General features: G+C 36.6%; 1 protein-coding gene across 2 annotated transcripts in view; it reads right to left on the bottom strand.

The window, feature by feature from the left end:
* Positions 1-408: 408 nt before the first annotated feature.
* The window catches only part of STK31 (serine/threonine kinase 31), an 81,789-nt gene continuing 62,318 nt past the window's right edge, over positions 409-19,879 (bottom strand). Inside the window, exons 23-24 of one of the 2 annotated variants that reach the window (XM_032401217.1) lie at positions 9,127-9,195; positions 409-636 (exon numbers count right to left, since the gene is read on the bottom strand). In XM_032401217.1, coding sequence (XP_032257108.1) covers positions 409-636; positions 9,127-9,195 — 297 coding nt within the window. The remainder of the gene's footprint in view (positions 637-9,126; positions 9,196-19,879) is intronic. The other variant, XM_032401218.1, reaches the window with a different exon arrangement.

A 19,879-nucleotide genomic window follows, 5' to 3' on the forward strand; every position in this document is an offset into this window, starting at 1 on the left:
GTGTGCTTTGTAAATATAAGGACAATGTTTTAATTACCTTTATATCCCCAGAATTGGGTACAAGGCCAATTATTTGTTGAATGTATCACCATCAGCGATTCATATAACTGAAAATCTGTATAGGATTTGTCCAATATCTAATAACCTTTTCTATTACAAGTATCATAGTCTACGCAATTTCAAAAAGTACTATAGACAGAAAATCCTTCCTTAACAACTCCAGTTAAATGAAATTTCAAACTATACAATTTTTTGCATAGCCAAACATGTTTTATTTTTCACAACTGGAATACCAAAGACACAACCCAACTAGCTCCAGAACACTTCCAGATTTTTTTCTGTTTATTTAACCAAACTAAACAAAGTTTTAAAAGGAACATCTGTAACAACAAAAAAAATACTAATCTATCAATCAAAGTTGGCTTCATCATTTCTTGTCTTTTCCTTATATTTATCCAAGTTCTCCATCTTTAATTCTTCTTTTTCTTTATATTGGGTATATTCAGTATCTTTCTCTGGGTTTGGAGTTGATTTCCCCTTTGGCACCAAGAAACATTCAGCATTCAAAACTTGCTCAGCAGTCATTGAACTTCTACAATAGATCAAGCTATAGAGGAGGGATTTGACATTATAATCCTGCAAGGAAAAAGACAGGTTACAAAACAAAAGTAAAATCAAAACAAAAGGACAAACCTGAAATAAGGAAGGAGGATCCATTTCAAAAACACTTTTAATCAATAATACAAAGCTAACATCAATTTTTCCTATTTAGATTTTATAAGATTTCTATAAAATTCAACTACTTTTTATTGGAATTATTACTCCAATAATAAAACAATGGACTTAAATCACAAGGAAAAACTGTAATAGGAAAGATAATCACAGTTGAAATATCTCAAAAACAAGTGAAATTCAAAAACAAAAACAAAAACAAAAAAAAACATTTTAAGACTACCCTTTTTCCTCTTTTTTATGGCACTGGTCAGAGTTTGACACTGAAAATTTTACAGTGAAGCTTCTTTGGAAGGGCAACCTTGTTTACTGGTCAACTGCCTATGGTTTCAGTTTTGAAGTGATCTCCAGGAGCTCCTCTACCACCACTACCATTATCATCATCATTATGGGGAGCCAGAATTTATTAGGTACCACTATTTCAAGGAACTATTTCAAAGTTGTTTGTATTACCACATGTAAACAACACGATAATACTGCTCTTTCATTATTTCCACCTGACAGAGCACCTGGGTATGCCTTTTTTTGGTCCCTCTATGATGACTCCAAACAGAACACACTTCACACTGAATAAAAATCACCTGTTTATTGCTACTGTCCTCATTAGACTCTAAGATCCTTAAGATCAGAAATTTTAATTTACCACTTCATCCCCAACAACTAGCACAGTGGCAGGGATACAGCAGATATTCAGTAAATACTTGATGAATGAATGCCGATGCCCATACTGCACTCTACAGAATATGTTTCTAAACATATTTAAAGACAGCACCTTCAGCAGGTATAACTAAAAATTACAAAATCTAGGGGTGCCTGGGTGGCTCAGTCAGATAAACATACAACTCTTGGGGACGCCTGGGTGGCTCAGTTGGTTAAACGTCTGCCTTTGGCTCAGGTCATGATCCCAGGGTCTTGGGATCGAGGGCCGCACTGGGCTCCTCAGAGGGGAGTCTGCTTCTCCCTCTGCCTGCCGCTCCCCCTGCTTGTGCTCTCTCTCTGTCAAATAAATAAATAAAATCTTTAAAAAAAGAAAAAGCATACAACTCTTGATTTTGGCTCAGGTCATGATCTCAGGATTGTGAGAATGAGCCCCACATCAGGCTCCACACTAGGCATGGAGCCTACTTGAGATTCTCTCTCACCCTTTCCCTTTGCCCCTCTACCCCCGTGCTCGCTCATGTGCGCTCTCTCTCTCTCTCCCTCTAAAAAAAATTTATATATATTGCTGGGAAGGTAAGCTGGTACAGCCACTGTGGAAAATAGTATGGAGGGTCCACAAAAAAATTTGAAATAGAACTACCATATGATCCAGCAATTCCACATCTGGGTATTTATCTGAAGAAAACAAAAACACTAACCCAAAAAGATACATGCACCCCCATGTTCACTGCAGTATTATTTATGATAGCCAGGATATGGAAACAACCTAAGTGTCCATCAAGAGATAAACAGATAAAGAAAACATGGTGTAAATTAAAGAAGCAGCCCAAGTGTCCACCCATAGATGAATAGATACAGAAGATGTGGTATACACACGCACACACACACACATACACACATGGGAATATTACTCAACCATAAAAAAAAAGAAATCTCACCATCTGCAATGACATGGATGGACCTAGAGAGTATAATGCTAATAAGTGAAATAAGTCAGTCAGAGAAAGACAAATACCATATGATTTCACTCATATGGAATTAAGAAACAAAACAAATGAGCAAAAGAAAGAAAAAAGAGAGACAAACCAAGAAACAGACTCTTAACTATAGAGAATAAACTGATGGTTACCAGAGGGTCAATGTGGGTAGCGGAATGGGTGAAACAGGTGATGGGGATCATGGAGTTCACTTGTCATGATGAGCACTGGGTGATGTATGGAATTGTTGAATCACTATATTGTACACCTGAAACTAATATAACACTGTATGTTAACTATACTGGAATTTTAAAAAAATAAAGTGCTATTCTATGGCAAAAAAAAAAAGAAAATATGGTATGTACATACACACACACACACACACACATACATACAGACAGACACACACAATGGGAGCATTATTCAGCCATAAAAAAGAATGAAATCTTACAATTTGTGACAACATGGATGGATCTTGAGCATAATATACTAACTGAACTAAGTCAGAGAAAGACAAATGCCACATGATCTCACTTATATGTGGAATCTAAAACAAAACAAAAATGAAAACCAAGGTCATAGATAGAGAGACCAGACTGGAGGTTGCCAGAGGCAAGGGAGTAGGAAGGGGGTGGGCAAAACTGGTGAAGGGGGTCAAAAAAGTACAAACTACCAGTTACAAAATAAATAAGTCATGAGAATATAACGTACAGCAGGATGGTGACTACTTAACAATACTGTACTGCCTATCTGAAAGTTGCTAAGAGAGTAAATCTTGAAAGTTCTCATACCAAGGGAAAAAAATGTTTAGAACAATGTATGCTGATGGATGTTAACTAGATGTTATTGTGGTAATTATTTTCCAATCTATACAAATATCAAATCATTATGAAACTTAACTAATATTATGTGTCAAACTAATGTTATGCGTCAATTACACCTCAATTTTAAAAATGGAAAAATAATCAAGTTTTGCTACACGATATACATATTTTTGAATATAATTAAACCACTTATGAAATTGTTTTTAAATAAAATCTATCTTATAATCAATGCAATACAATAAAGAGTAAAATAATAATATGTCCTTAAAAAATGGAGAGGTATTATTTTCCCAACTACAAAAACAGTTTATCATTAAGACAGCAATTCTCCTTCAAATTAGCCTATTCAAAATACTTACAAAGTAACAATGTTTTTCAGAGGACTTAACAAGTTGGTGCCAAAATTCATAAGGAAAAATAAAATGGCAAGAATAACCAAGACAATGTGGAAGAAAAACATAAGGAAGGAAAGTCAAAGCCCTCTCTCTATAAAGATACAATATTTTAAACCATGGAACCCCATAGTGTTGGCACAGGGATCAATAAACAAGCCAAAGAACAGAATAGAGCCCCAAACAGATTCCTGAGTACATGAAAATCTGGCACAGCATAGAGTGGCATTATTAATCAGCAGGGATAGACTGACTATTGAATAAATGGTGCTGGGTCAACTATCTGTCCACATATAAAAAAATTTTTTGAACCTTACTTCATATATACAAAAATGAATTCCTGAGAGGTTGAAAATATAGGGGGGGAAATAGAAGAAAAAGGCAAGTTCAAAAAATGGTAGATGAAGAATATTTACCAGAAAAAATATAAAGATTCATTCATTCATTCAAAAAATATTTATTTAGGTCTCACTATGTATCAACTACTGACACTGGGGATACAATGACGCATAACACAAAGCTCCTGCCCTTACTGAGGGTACAGGGCAAATAGAATTTTTTTTTAAACTTAATAAAATAATAATCTGTTTTTTAAAAGGACACATACATACATAGACCTTTCTATGTATGTATCTATGATCTGGCAACTTCTAATCTGGTCTCTGTATCTATGACTTTGGTTTTGGTTTTTGTTTTGTTTTAGATTCCACATATAGCTTTCTGCAAAGATTCACAAGAAACTAGCAATACCACTGGGAGAAGAGACTTGGGTAGCTGGGGAACATATCAATAGGGATGTGCTTCTTTTTGTAACTTTTGAATATTATATCACACACATGTTATATGAAGGAACATCTATTTGAAGGAACTACCTTCAAACAAACATGAGTTGTACAATAGAGAATGAATTTATCTGAACTTAAAAGCACTTAAGCAAAGGCTAAAGGCCATCTGTTGGACCTATTACTAAAGAAATTCTTCTGGGGGCTGGGAATTAGTGAATTAATTATCCTCTAATATCTGTCAGTTACATAATTCTATTATTTCTCTCCACTTTTCATATGGCCCCTGTAATGTCTAAATTATAGTTCCCTCATATGTTTGGTAACTACATGTGATTACAAAATACACATAAAGAAAACCCCATTCCCAGCAATAACAGCTGCCTCAGATCACACAAATACTACATAAGCCAAATATTCTTCTAATTTGATCTCAATAAGCAGCTACCCACATTAAATAAGAACTTCTTATATTTATTCACCTTCTTTATACATACACCTAGCAAAGGGCCTAGCACACAGCTAACAGAATATAACTGTGGTAGGCAACTTCTAAGATGTTGCCCATTGATCCCTACTTCCTGGTATTCACATCCTTACATAATCCCTTCCTCTTGAGTGTATGATTGACCTAGTGAGTTGGTTATGAAAAAACTATTTCAGTCTAGCTAACAGACTTTCTACTCCTTTCTCTGCTTATACACTTTGATGAAACAAGCTATCATGATCATTAAAGCAAAGAATTGAGGGCAACTTCTGGTGATCTAGAGGGGAAATGAATTCTACCAACAATCATGTGAGCTTGAAAGCAGATCTTCCTTAGTCAAGCATTAAGACAGCCCAGTCAACAACTTGATTGCAGTCTTCTCTGTACCCTGAAGCAGAGAACCCAAATAAGCTATGCCCAGATTCCTGACTCACAAACTATAAGAGAGTAAATGTGTGTTAAGTCGCTAAATTTCAGGATAATTTATTACAATGTAATTTTTATATCAAGTCTGAAAAAGCAGGAGTTTCAAGTGTTCTATTTGGATGAAGCTACAACCTCTAAGGTAGCAGTACTGGTATTTTTTTAATGACAAGAAATCTGTATCCTGTTTTTCAGAAATATAAAGTATTATCTATCACCTTCTTTGCTATCCCATTCTACACTACAGCCAGTACGTGTAACAAACAATTTCATAGTCTCCCAAAAGTTGTCTCCAATGTTTTTTACTCTTATCCAAGAAGTATGGCAAAGCTCCTTAGTAATCATTTCTAATGTGTGCTTTTTAAAAGCTAACTTCATGGGACATTAGATGTTATAAAACACAGTTATTTCTGTGGTCAAATAAGTTAAAGGACTACAGAGTTAAATAAAACTGTATGTGTTCCTTCATTACAGTCCAAATAATCAAAATGGCATGAGACCATGTTAATCTGGAAAGAAGAAATAAAACTGTTTTTGTTCATAGACAGATGACATGATTGTCTATGTAGAAAATCTGGAAGTATCAGAAAAAAAACTCCTGGAATTAGTAACTGATTGTAGCAAGGTTGCCACATATAAAGCTAATATACAAAAGTCCATCACCTTCCTATATACAGCAATGAACAAGTGGAATTTGAATTTAAAAACACAATACCATTTACATTAGCACACCAAAAAACAAAATACTTAGGTATAAATCTAACAAAATAGGTATAAGATCTACATGAGGAAAACTACAAATCTCTGATGAAAGATATTAAAGAACTAAATAAATGGAGAGATATTCCATATTCATGGATAAGACGACTCAATATTGTCAAGGATCAATTCTCCCCAACTTGATCTATAGATCCAGTACAATCCCAACCAAACTTCCAACAAGTTATTTTGTGGATATGAACAAACTGATTCTAAAGTTTACATGGAGAGGCAGTAAGACTCAGAATAATCAACACAATCTTCAAGAACCAAGTTGTAGAACTGATACTACCCAACTTCAAGACTTAGTATAAAGCTATAGTAATCAAGACTGTGATATTAAAGAATAAACCAATAGGTTAATGGCACAAAATAGACCCATAAAATATAATCAACTAATATTTGACAAAAGGGAAAAGGCAATACAATGAAGATAGTCTTTTTTTTAATATTTTATTTATTCACTTGAGAGAGAGAGAAGAGAGCACCTAGGGAAAGTGAGAGGGAGAAGCAGACTCCTTGCTGAGAAGAGAGCCTGATGCGAAGCTTGATCCCAGGACCCTGAGATTATGACCTGAGCCAAAAGCAGACACTTAACTGACTGAGCCACCCAGGCACCCCAAAGACAGCCTTTTCAAGAAATAGCAGTGGAACGACTGGACATCCACATGCAAAAAATCAATCTACACAGAGACCTTACACTGTACACAAAAATAAACACAAAATGGATCACAGATCTAAATGTGAAATGCAAAACTATAAAATTCCTAAAAGATAACATAGGAGAAAACCTATGGGGCGCCTGGGTGGCTCAGTTGTTAAGCGTCTGCCTTCAGCTCAGGTCATGATCCCAGGGTCCTGGGATCAAGCCCCGCATTGGGCTCCCTGCTCAGTGGGAAGCCTGCTTCTCCCTCTCCCACTCCCCCCCTGCTTGTGTTTCCTCTCTCGCAGTCTCTGTCAAACAAATAAATAAAAATCTTAAAAAAAAAAAAAAAAAGAAGATGACATAGGAGAAAACCTAGACGAAGTTGGGTCTGGTGATGACTTTCTAGATATAACATCAAATGCCATGAAAGAAAAAACTGATAAATTAGACTTGATTAAAATTAAAGATTTCTGCTCTGCAAAACACACTGTCAAGAAAATTAAAAGACAAGCCACAGATTGTGAGACAATATTTGCAAAAGACATTTCTGATAAAGGATTGTTCTTCAAAATATACAACGAATTCTTAAAACTCAACAATAAGAAAACAACATGATTTAAAAATGGACCAAAGACCTTGCCAGACACCTCACCAAAGAAGAGACACAGATGGCAAATCAGCATATGAAAAAATGCTCCACACATCATGTCTCAGGGAAATGTAAATTAAAACAAGATACCACTATACATCTAGAATACTGACAATATCAAATGCTAGCAAGGATGTGGAGCAACAGGAATGGTAATGCAAAATGGCACAGCCACTTTGGAAGACAGTTTGGCACTTCCTAACAAAACTAAACATACTCTTACCATACAAGCCAGCAACTGTGCTTCTTGGCATTGACACAATGAAATAAAAATTTATGTCCACACAAAAACCTGCACATAGATGTTTATTCGTAACTGCCTTAAAACCCATAAGCAACCTAGATAACCTTCAGTAGGTGAATAGGTTAAAAAAAAACCGTGGTACATTCAGAAAATGGAGTATTATTCAGCACTAAAAAGCAATGAGCTATTAAGCCATGAAAAGATCTAGAGGAACTTTAAATGCATATTACTAAGTGGAAAAAAGTCAATCTGAAAAGGCTACATACTGTATGAGTCCAACTACATGACATTCTGGAAAAGGCAAAACTATGAAGACAGTAAAAAGATCAATGTTAACCAGGGGTTTTGGAAGGCAGAGATGAACAGGCAAAGCACAGAGGATTTTTAGGGCAGTGTAAATACTCTGTATGATTCTATAGTGGTGAATACATGCAATTATACATTTGTCCAAACTCATAGGAATGCACAATGCCAGAGGGAACCCTAATCTAAACTATAGACTTTAGGTGATAATGATGTATCGATATAGGTTATCAACTGTAACAAAATGTACCATTCTGGTGGGGGATGTTAATGGATAGACTATGCATATGTGGGAGAAGGAGGTATATGGGAAATCTCTGTACCTTCCTCTTAATTTCGCTGTGCTAAAACTGCTCTTAAAAAAATAAAGTCATAAAAACAATTATAAGATATTTTTAAATAAATATTTTCTTTCTTAAAAAAATGGCATGAGAACTTTTAGAGCTTGATTATTATACTTCCATAAACTCATTTACTGCCATATTTATAGCCTCTTAATATCTAGTCATACGGGACTATTCCATTCAAAAGAATTTAATATTTTCATGTCTTAGTGCAGGTTATTTATTGTCTTTACCTGGAATACCACCACTTCATTCTACCTCTTATAAACTCCTAATTCAATCTTGAAGATTCACCTCAAACTACTTGGTGGTATTTTCTACCTACCTCTCTTCTCTCCACCTTTCTCTGCAGAATTAAAAATTAGGTTCCTCCAAAGTACTTTCTTAATACCCTACTTAGAGATCTTGGTTGTTTACCTGTTCACATTTCTAAATTATTCATTTATTGAATGCTGCAATCCTGGTAATCCATCATCTAGTTCAATTCCTAGTGTGGAATAGATCCTTAAAATATGTTTGCTGAATACATACATAAATGGCAAAGCAATATGAATGACAGATGACAAAGAAAAGACACAGCTAGACACTTATATAAATTAGCAAAACATTAATTTTAATATATTATCTTGAAAGATAAAGCAAAGACTATTTTTCTTTAATTATTACTTACAATATTATATAATTTGTGTGACAAATGTACAATCCAGCAATATTCTCTAGCAGTAATTCTCTGACAGTGGTCTAAGTAAGGCATTTGAATTTTTTTCAATATTTCTTTATTATGAATGCTATTTTGCATTCTTACAAAAAGCAGAGGATATCTTCAGCCAAATATTTATGTTTACATTACTGTTACAACTACACCATATGTTTCCAACCAGTAAATGACAAAAAGGTCACATACCAAATGAAACTGATCCACTTTTGGGATTCCATCTTCATTTGTTTCAAATTTCTGATTTTGAACAGAAAGCTGTTAAAGAAAATGAGAATGGATAAATTCCCAATGTAACAAAATACCAATCCTACAGCACAGTCAAACCTGGAATTCTTCATATTCTGGAGATAAGAGAAGAGCTCACTTAACACACATTAGCTCTTACAGGATAAAAACACTTTCATGTTAATAACTACTTGTTCACAGGTAACTAAACAGTTCTTGGGGCTCCTCAAATATCAGTCAGAGTTGATGAATACACTATAAGCAATTTCAACACTTCCTCACCTTACAAGCAAATATATCAAAACTTAGTAGCTTATACAATGTTGATTTCATACACTAAGTACAAGGAAAATAAACAAGCATGTTTCTTTCCTCCCTAATACTTAACCTATGTTCAAGAAAAACACGTTAAACTTTTAAAACTATTAAATATGGAGATTTCTTACATACACAAAATATTCTGAATCCTATGTATTCATCACCCAGCCCCAACAACCATCAACCTTATACATAAACCTATATAAATTATTTTTGAGGTAAATCCTATCCATCTCATAATTTCATCTGTAAATATTTTAGTACGTATTTCTTTTTTTTTTTTTTAAAGATTTTATTTATTTATTTGACAGAGAGACACAGCGAGAGAGGGAACACAAGCAGGGGGAATGGGAGAGGGAGAAGCAGGCTTCCCGCGGAGCAGGGAACCCGATGCGGGGCTCGATCCCGGGACCCTGGGATCATGACCTGAGCTGAAGGCAGATGCTTAACGACTGAGCCACCCAGGTGCCCCTTAGTTCATATTTCTAAAAGTTAAAGTCTTTTATTTTGACACAGTATCATCACACTAAAACTTCAGTAATTTTTTTTTTTAGTAATTCTTTAATACAGGCATACCTCAGAGATATTGTAGATTTGGTTTTAGACTACCACAGTAAAACAAATATCACAATAAAGCAAGTCAAATAAATCTTTTGGTTTCCCAGTGCATGTAAAAGTTGTGTTTATATCATACTGCAGTTGATTAAGTGTGCAGTAACATTATGCCTAAAAAAGCCTATATACATACCTTAATTTAAAAATACCTTATTGCTAAAAAATGCTAACCATTATCTAACCTTCAGTGAGTCATAATCACTGATCACAGATCACAATAAGTATACTAATAATCAAGAAGTCTGAAATATTGTGAGAATTACCAAAATATGACCCAGACACACTATGTAAGCTAATGCTGTTGGAAAAATGGCATCAATAAACTTGCCTGACACAGAATTCTGTACCTTCAATTGTTAAAAAAAAATGCAGTACCTGCAAAATGCAATAAAGTGAAGCACAATGAAACAAGATATGCCTGTATAAAATATCTAGTTTTCAAAAAATTTTTTTAAGATTTTATTTCTGAGTAATCTCTACACCCAACATGGGAGTCGCACTTACAACCCCAAGATCAAGAGCCAGCCAGGCACCCCCAGTTTTCAAATTTTTAATCATCCCATAAATATCAGAAATTATTTTACTTTTATATAGTTTACTTAAATCCAGACCCAAATAAATTCCATACATTGTAATTTAAAAATGAGCAAAAGGACTTATGGTTTCTTCCTGCTCCTCACCACTAAGTAAAACTATGTTGGAAGTAACAGAACACAACCAAAGGAGGTCTCTGAAAGAGTAAAGAGGAAGACAAACTGGTTAAAGACCCCAGGACTGGAGTGTCTTATGATCCCCACAACCAAAACAACAAAAAAATGACTCAACTAGGATAAACTCAAATTAATGAAACTTCTGAAAACTAAGAACAAAACAAGACAAAACTTGAAAGCAAACCAAGAAAAACATTACCTACAGAGAAATATCAATTTGAGTAACAAAAGATTTCTTATGTGTAACCATGGAAACCAGAAGGAAGTGGCACAACATTTTTCAACTGCTAAGAGAAAAGAACTTTCAACCACAAATTCTATACCTAGTGAAATTATCCATCAGGAAAAAAGGTAAAATCAAAATGTTCACTGATGAAGGAGAACTAAAAGAATATGTCACGAGAAGACACATTCTTAAAGACTGGCTAAAGGAAGTACTTCACCCAAAAAAGAAATGAATTTTGGGGGCATCTGGGTGGCTCAGTTGGTTAAGTGTCTGCCTTCAGTCATGATTTTAGGGTCCTAGGATTGAGCCCCACATCGGGCTCCCCACTCAGTGGGGAGTCTACTTCTCCTTCTCACTCTCTCTCTGCCCCTCCCCCCACTCATGCCCTCTCTCTCTAATAAATAAAAAATTTTTTTAAAAAAAAGGAAATGAATTTTAAAAAGAGTATTAGAGCATCAAGAAGGAATAACAATGGAAAGAACAGAAATATGAGGGAATGCCAAAGATTATCCTTCTCATCATAAGTGTCCTAAATCATATACAATGACTGAAACAAAAGTTATTACATTATACTATCTGATGCTTAAGACAATGATAGTTAAAAGTGGGTAGGGTGGGGGCGCCTGGGTGGCTCAGTCAGTTAAGCGGCTGCCTTCAGCTCAGGTCATGATCTCAGGGTCCTGGGATCAAGCCCCACATCAGGCTCCCTGCTCGGCGGGAAGCCTGCTTCTCCCTTTCCCACTCCCCCTGCTTGTGTTCCCTCTATCGCTGTGTCGCTCTCTGTCAAATAAATAAATAAAATCTTTAAAAAAAAAAAAAAAGTGGATAGGGTGAAGGAACCTAAACAAAAGGCTTCTACACTTCACTCAAAGTGTTGAAACACTGATACCAGTAGAATGCGATAAGATACATACATATATCATAATATCCATATCAACCACTCAGAAAACTATAGAAGGCAATACACTCAAAACACCATAAATAAATCAAGATCAACTCTTAAAAAATGTTCAAGTAACTCAAAGAAAGGCAAGAAAAATCAATGAATAAGAAACAGAACAAAACAAATAATAAAATGGTAGGTTTACCCCCAACGTATCAATAATCACCTTAAGTGTTGCAACAACATGGATGGACCTAGAAAGTATTATATGAAGAAATAAGTCAGAGAAAGACAAATACCATATGATTTCACTTATATGTGGAATCTAAAAAACAAAACAAACAAAACAGCATTACATGCTGAAATAGATTACTATTTCCCTTATCTCTATTATCCTACATCTTCCAATGTGCATGAAAGCTTTAAATTCCCATATTAAAACCCTTATAACTGAAATATGTAAACTGTGGCTTCTGTTTTCCTGACTGAACCCTGACTAACAGAGTCCTCACACTATGTCCTATCCTGCATCAAAGCAAAGCAAACTGCAGTTTATAAATTAGAAGGCATTAAAAAGAAAAATCACAGGCTCAAAAAATGGAGTCACTCAGGTTAAGGTCCCATGTCAGTAAACCATGACTTACTACCTAATTTTAGTAACTGCAGTTTCATTCACTCCCCCAGGAATGTAACCTCTAACTAACCCACATGGGAATTTCCTGGTCAGCACAAAGAAATTTACTGACAGATCCTCTCCATTCCCTATAGGAGGATGATCTTGCCTAAAACAATGGAATCTTTGCAAATAACTTTTTTTCCACTCCCTCTTCACCTTTATTTCTACTCCCTCTTTACCTTTAAAAGCCTTTTCTGTTCTGTAACACTTTGGAGCTCTCTTCTACTTACTAGATGGGATGCTGACCGGCTAGTGAACTGATTAATAAAGCTAATTAGATCTTTAAAATTTACTCAGTTGACTTTTAGTTATTTAACAAAGTCTTATCTTCTAAAAATCCTTATCTTCTAACAAGCTCTTACTAACAAGATACTGAACTAGTTTAAGAGATAAAAGAGAAATTTGAGAAGTCCTAAGATAGTAAAAATGCCAAAGCATGATTAACTAGAAGGGCGGGATGAAGGAGATGGAAGAGTCAAAGAAGACTACAAGTTGTCAGCTTAGATGACTAGAAGAGACTGTTCGGGGAAGGCTGGGAGAAGTGGGGTAGTGGTAAAGAGTGCGCCTTCTGGAGACAGACTGGCTAGATTTTAATCTTGGTTCCATCTCTTAGCAGTCACTGGATCTGGACAAATCACCTAATTTCTCTTTGCCTCAGTTTCCTCACTCATAAGGCCACTGCAAGAATTAAGTTGGATAAATACTTGCAAAGTAACTGATACATAGTAAGCACTCAGTAAGTGTTACCTATTTTTGTTTTTTAAATTTCAGGTAACTTGGGACATCTGCATTAGCAATGTGAAATGCTGTCTTTATGAGAGCCCCTAGTTTTATCACTAAGAGTAGTGTGGTAATTAAACATTGACAATAGCTGAATCTGACTGAAGAGTATAAAGGGTTTCATTATTTATTCTTTGTTTTTGTGTAAAACTTTCCACAACAAAACAAAAACTAAGACAACAGCTTTACTTGTCCTAACTGGCCTGCTTTTATCTTAGATATAATGGTTGGTATGACAGACTAGATTTCCTTTCTTATAAGTGCTAGAAGAAAGATTACAGCAATCCTAGTGGTTTATCCACAGAAAATATATTCATCAAGGATGGGAAATAGGCTTGTTTTTCAGTCAACACTATCCCTCACGGATGCTATTTTGAGGTCATACCCAAGCTCAGTGAACGTGAGCCGCTCACTTGGCAGCGTCTGCTACACGGAAGGAACGGCAGCACGGGAACTGTGTATCAGCAGCTCTCAACAGGTTTCTGTGGCGTGCATTTTGTTGTTGCTGTTGTTTTTAGATTTTATTTATTTATTTAGAGAACAGGGAGAGAGGCAGAGAGAAGGAGAGAGAGAATCTTAAGCAGACTCCACACTGAGCACAGAGGCCCAATGCGGGGCTCGACCCGGAGATCATGACCTGAGCAGAAACCAAGAGTGAGACACTTAACTGATGGAGCCACCCAGGCATCCTGTGGTGTGCATTCTGTAGTACTCTCATTCATGGTTCAACTCTCTGTTCACACGCCCTTTTTTCTTTCTTTCTTTTTAAGATTTTCATTTATTTATTTGAGAGAGAGTGAAAATGTGAGAGATCACAAAGGGAGAGGGAGAAGCAGACTCGCCTTTGAGTGGACAGCCTGATGTGGGGTTTGATCCCAGAACCCTGAGATCATGACCTGATCCAAAGGCAGACGCTTAACCCGCTGAGCCACTCAGGAACCCCCCACACCTTTTTTTTCTTTCTTTTTTTTTTAAAGATTTAATTTTTTTGACAGAGACACAGCGAGAGAGGGAACACAAGCAGGGGGAATGGGAGAGGGAGAAGCAGGCTTCCCGCAGGGCAGGGAGCCCGACGCGGGGCTCGATCCCAGTGCCCTGGGATCATGACCTGAGCCGAAGGCAGACGCTTATAGACTGAGCCACCCAGGCGCCCCCACCCCCTTTTTTTCTTTCTTATCTACTTTCAATTTATCATGTCTTGCTCTGTTTTAAAGCAGTTCTGTGAACTGATTGCCTTGTATCCTTTCTGGAACAAGATAAAGTATCTAGTAAATTAAGGTAAAGTTAGCCAGCAGGAAAGCATATGTACACAATTGGAAACTCTAGCAAGAGCATCAGATTACTGCCATAAATGTGGGAGCTACTAATAAATAAATGGTACTAGACACTATAAAAGTAAATAAGAACACCCAAGGAAAGGGTACACAGTGAAAATTTTAGTAGAATGTGAGCAAAATCCTTGGGGACACTAACAGTTAACAGGAAGTAAAAAAAAGAATAAAAAAATAGAAAAAAAAAAGCCTAATCACAAGGGTCAAAAAAACTAAGATGTGTCACAGAAAACAATGGGTAAAGGAATTACTGTGGATTTTTTGTTTTGTTTGTTTTTTGATATACCAGACTTAATAACCCTATTTTTAGGCTGAAGGAAAGATGCAGAATAAAAAGAAATACATTGAAGATACAAGCAAGATAAAAGTAGGGTAAAAGTGATGTTCTAGAATAGAAGATGAGAAAATGGGGTCAAGGCCACATGTGGATGGCTTGCACTGAAGGAATACTTTCTCTGAAACTGGACTAGAAGACAGAAGACAGGGTAAAGAAATGATTAGTTTGTAAACAGAAGAAATGAAATTTGAGAGAAAGCATATATAATCTCATTTTTTTTAAGAATGGGGCACCTGTGTGGCTCAGCCGTTAAGCGTCTGCCTTCAGCTCAGGTCATGATCCCAGGGTCCTGGGATCCAGCCCCACATCAGGCTCCCCACTCCACGGGAGGCCTGCTTCTCCCTCTCCCACTCCTCCTGCTTGTCTTCCCTCTCTCGCTGTGTCTCTCTCTGTCAAATAAATAAAATCTTAAAAAAAAAAAAGAAGAAGAAAAGAAGAGGCAAGGTCTACTGAAAAGAATGAGGGTATGATTTCAATAGGTGCTTGAGGAAAGCAGTAAAAGTTTTAAAGTAATCTTTGAGGGAAATATGAGAATGAGCTGGCTGTGGGCAAGTAAAAGGACTAAAAGAAAGCACTGAGGACCCAAAAGAAATGAAACTGATGTGGTGGTGACATTGTGCAAAAGCATTCGGCTTCCAAGGTATAAAGGCATTCAAGGCATTCCAGCCAAATTAAGTAGTCCCATTCAGCATCAGTCCTAAAAAAGAAAATCTGGATATAATAGAACACACAAACATAAGAAGACTCTGAAAAGTTGAAAGAAGAAAGTGAAGTAGCTAGGGACACCTTGGAACTTGAGGAATGACACAATAGTGAATTTCCTGAGTTTTCCTTTTGATCCTCCTATATCCCAGAGGAAGTGCTAGAGAAGCCTGCAATTCAGAAACACGAAGAGCCACGGATCCAAAAAAAGCCCATAGAAAAGCCTGCTCCCTCTAGCCAAAGAACTGGGAAGAGAGTGGTCCAGCAGCAGAAAAACTTTTTGGTAATATTCCCTACTCCAGCCAAATACCAAATGAAAAACTCTCCCCTCCCATCCACTGTCAGCAGGGCTGAGTGGGAAGCTGGACTTCCACCCCCACCATTAACAAAGAGGCAGAACAAGGCAGTGTGAGATGGCATTAGCTGGCACTCTACCAAACTGGTACTGTCAGTTAGCAGGGAAGCTTAACTTCCAATCCTACTCAGAAGCAACACAGTGGAACAAAGCAATGTGAAGCAGTGTTAGTGAGACTCTATTTTCCCTTCTCCACTCCCCAAGTGTCAGCAGGACCCAGTGGAAAAGAGAACTTCCATGCTTACCAGGTAGCAACAAGGCACAAGGAAGTAAAACAAGGTGGTGGTGGTAAAGCAGTAATTTAAGTATGGCTCCTGCTCCCCAGTGTCAACAGGACTCAATGGAGAGATGAATTTCCACCACCACCCAGCAACAATGAGAAGAGGCAAGGCACTCACTGCAAGTCGGCATTCTGTTTTTGCTGGGGGGTCAGCAGAGCCCAGAGAGGAGATGAAGATCTAACCATATCTGAAACTGTACAATACACCTAACTGGGGGCCTGTCTGCAAAAAATGAAGGTTAAATAGGATGCAGAGTCTCAGAACATAATACCCGAATGTTCAGGATACGATCAAAAACCACATGTCAAACTCAGAACCAAAAAAATCCCAACCTGAATAAGACAACCAACAGATATCAAGATGACACAGATGTAGGGATTATCTGACAGATTTTAAAGGAGCCACCGTAATAATGCTTAGAGATCAATCACAAACACTCATGGAACAAACAAAATAATAACTCAGCAAAGAAAAAAACAGAAGATATAAAGAAAACCAAAAGGAAATGTTAGAACTGAAAAAGAACAGAATTTTTTTTTTAACTCATTGGATTGGCTCAATGGCATGAGGAGTATGACAGAGGAAAACACCAATGAAATTAAAGAAAAATAGAAAGTACCCAATTTGAACAGCAACCAAAAAATGTACAGAACCTCAGGAACCTGTGAAACAATAATAAAAAGATCCAAAATTTATGTCATCAGAGTTTCAGAAAAAAAGAAGAGTGTAAGGCCAACAAAATACGTGAAGAAATAATTGCTGAACCAAATTTTACAAATTTGGTGAAAACCATAAACCCACAAATTCAAGATGAGCAAGCCTCAAAGAGAGTAAACCCAAAAAATATATGCCAAGATACATTATAATCAAACTGCAGAAAACTAAAGACAAGGAAAAATTGTAAAAGTGCTCAAGAAAAACATCACATTACCAAGAAACAAATGATTTAAATGACAGTGGATTTTTCATGAGAAACCATGAAGCCTCAAAGAAGGTGGCACAGCAGTTTTCAAGTGCAAAAAGAAATATAAACCTAGAATTCCATACACAGCAAAAAGTATTCTTCAGAAATGAAGGTGAAATCAAGATGCTCTCAGATAAAGGAAAACTAAGAATCTGTCATTGGCCAACTTACCTTAAAGAAGTGGTGAAAAGAAGTTCTTAAAACAAAGGAAATGACAAAAGAAGAAATACTGAAACATCAGGGATGAAAAAACAATAAAAAGTAAAAATATAGTTAAACAGAATAAACTATCCTCAAAAATAACACACTTTGGGAGGTGAACTCCTCCAAGCTCTCTGCACTTGGATCCAATAAAAAAGGAATGATGAGTCTCAGGTTCTTGACTGGGTCTCAAAGGAGGTCCAGAAACAGGAAATTTCTGTACAGAGGAGAACACTAGAAATATTAGTGGGTCCATTCAGTCTGGAACCCTTAAGTCTCCAGTATCCCATCTGCAACAATGAGATCAATTCCACTCAATCTGCTTATAATGTTAGAATCACTTCCAGATTTTAGGGGGCTGCCACCACCCCTTTTCCTTCTCCTAAGATTTCTTCCTTATTGGAATGTTCCTGACATGCACACATCACAGGCCACATAAGCTAGATCTAAAGAAATGACAGGATGTGGAATATTATTTTTCCCACTGTCTCTTACTTTTGGATTAAGCATCAAAACAAAGCATAATGTGTGAAAAGTACACCTAAATTCTAAAAAGAAGTGTTAAACATGTCCATGCAAGGCTTTCTAAGAAGAGGATTTCTCACCAAACAGCTCATAGAAGATAAGGTTAGATATGCCTCGAAAAGCAGATTATATAAGAGAAGAAAAGGAGTAAAAGAGAATACAGCCTGGATGTTCTATGATGGGGTTCAAGGTCGATGAAGGAAAGAAGAGAAGCTAGGAGGTTGCTGATACAAGTGCACAAAACATTGGAGATTTAAGAGCCGTTATAGTAAAATGAGAGATTAGGGAATCCTGTCAAGATAAAAATGCACTGGATTGGATTCTACTTCTGTAAAAGAAAAATTACAGAGGATCACAAAATCGTGGTTTTAGAAAGTAACTGAAATTGCAAGAAGGTATGCATCTCAAGTTGTTAAGAAGGTCCAGAAAACCCAAGGTTAGTTGTTGAATGGATCAGTATGATTACTAACATCTCCTAGAAATACATTATGAGTTGGAGTTTTTAAAAAATCTTCAAACAAGGCTCCAAAGAATTGCACAAGGAGGCATAAATAAGAAATGAATAGATGAACTCACCAAGAAAACATGGTATACTTAAAAAAAAAAAAAGCCTACTACTTCAGTACATAATTGTGGCTAAAACTTAAACATTCATTCTGATACCATAAAGACATGCATTCAGTCAATTAATATGTGAGTGTCTCTTCTGCACCCAGCACATTGCAGATATAGCAGCAAGTAAGACACACAAGCTGCCCCCAAGAAGCTCACATTCTATTGGCAGAAGCAGACAATAATAAACATAAATAAAAGAAATATATAGTACGTTGAGAGAAAACTAAAGCAGGGAAAAGGGTTGCATTTTAGATAAGAGTAGGCTGAAAAAGTGTCATTTGAATAAAGGAAATGCACCATTTACTTCTCTTTAAATTATTCAGCTTCCTCACAGCACCCACACACAAACACAATTTTTGTGTTTTGAAAACATTTTTTCAATATAACAATGTCAGAATTGCTCTAATTTTTACAACTGGCTTCCAACAAAGCCTTTAAGGATTTCACTGTAACCGGGGCCCCTGGGAGGCTCTGTTAAGCATCTGACTCTTGGTTTCGGCTAAAGCCATGATCTCAGGGTCATGATCTCAGGGTCATGAGATGGAACCAGTAGCGGGCTCCACGCTCACTCCAAGTCTGCCTGAGATTCTCTCCCTCTCCCTCCCTCTCCTCTTCTGCCCCTCCCCTACTCGCATGCCCACACACGCGCACTCTCTAAAATAAATAAAATCTTTCAAAAAAAGAATTTCATTGTAACCTAAAAAGAATTGAAGAATCTTTTTTTTTATCTTTTTTTTTTTTTTTAAGATTTTATTTATGGGGCACCTGGGTGGCTCAGTTGGTTAAGCATCTGCCTTCAGCTCAGGTCATGATCCCAGGGTCATCAGGCTCTGCACTCAGTAGGGAGTCTGTTTGTCCCTATCCCTCTCCCTCTGTGCTCTTTCTCTTTCAAATAAATAAATAAAATCTTAAAAAAACAACAAAACAACAACATAAAAAGATTTTATTTATTTATCTGTCAGGGAGAGGGAGAGAGAAAGCACAACCAGAGGAAGCAAGAGGCAGAGTGAGAAGGAGGGTCCCTGCTGAGCAAGGAGTCCAATGTGGAACTCAATCCCAAGACCCTGGGATCACGACCTGAGCTGAAGGTAGATGCTTAACCATCTGAGCCACCCAGGTGTCCCAAGAATTGAAGAATCTTAATACAAATGACTTTAAGACAAAACAACCTTTCAAATGTACCAGTGAAAAGTTA

Source organism: Phoca vitulina, unplaced genomic scaffold, assembly GCF_004348235.1.
Source record: "Phoca vitulina isolate PV1807 unplaced genomic scaffold, GSC_HSeal_1.0 scaffold4, whole genome shotgun sequence".
Lineage (NCBI taxonomy): Eukaryota > Metazoa > Chordata > Mammalia > Carnivora > Phocidae > Phoca > Phoca vitulina.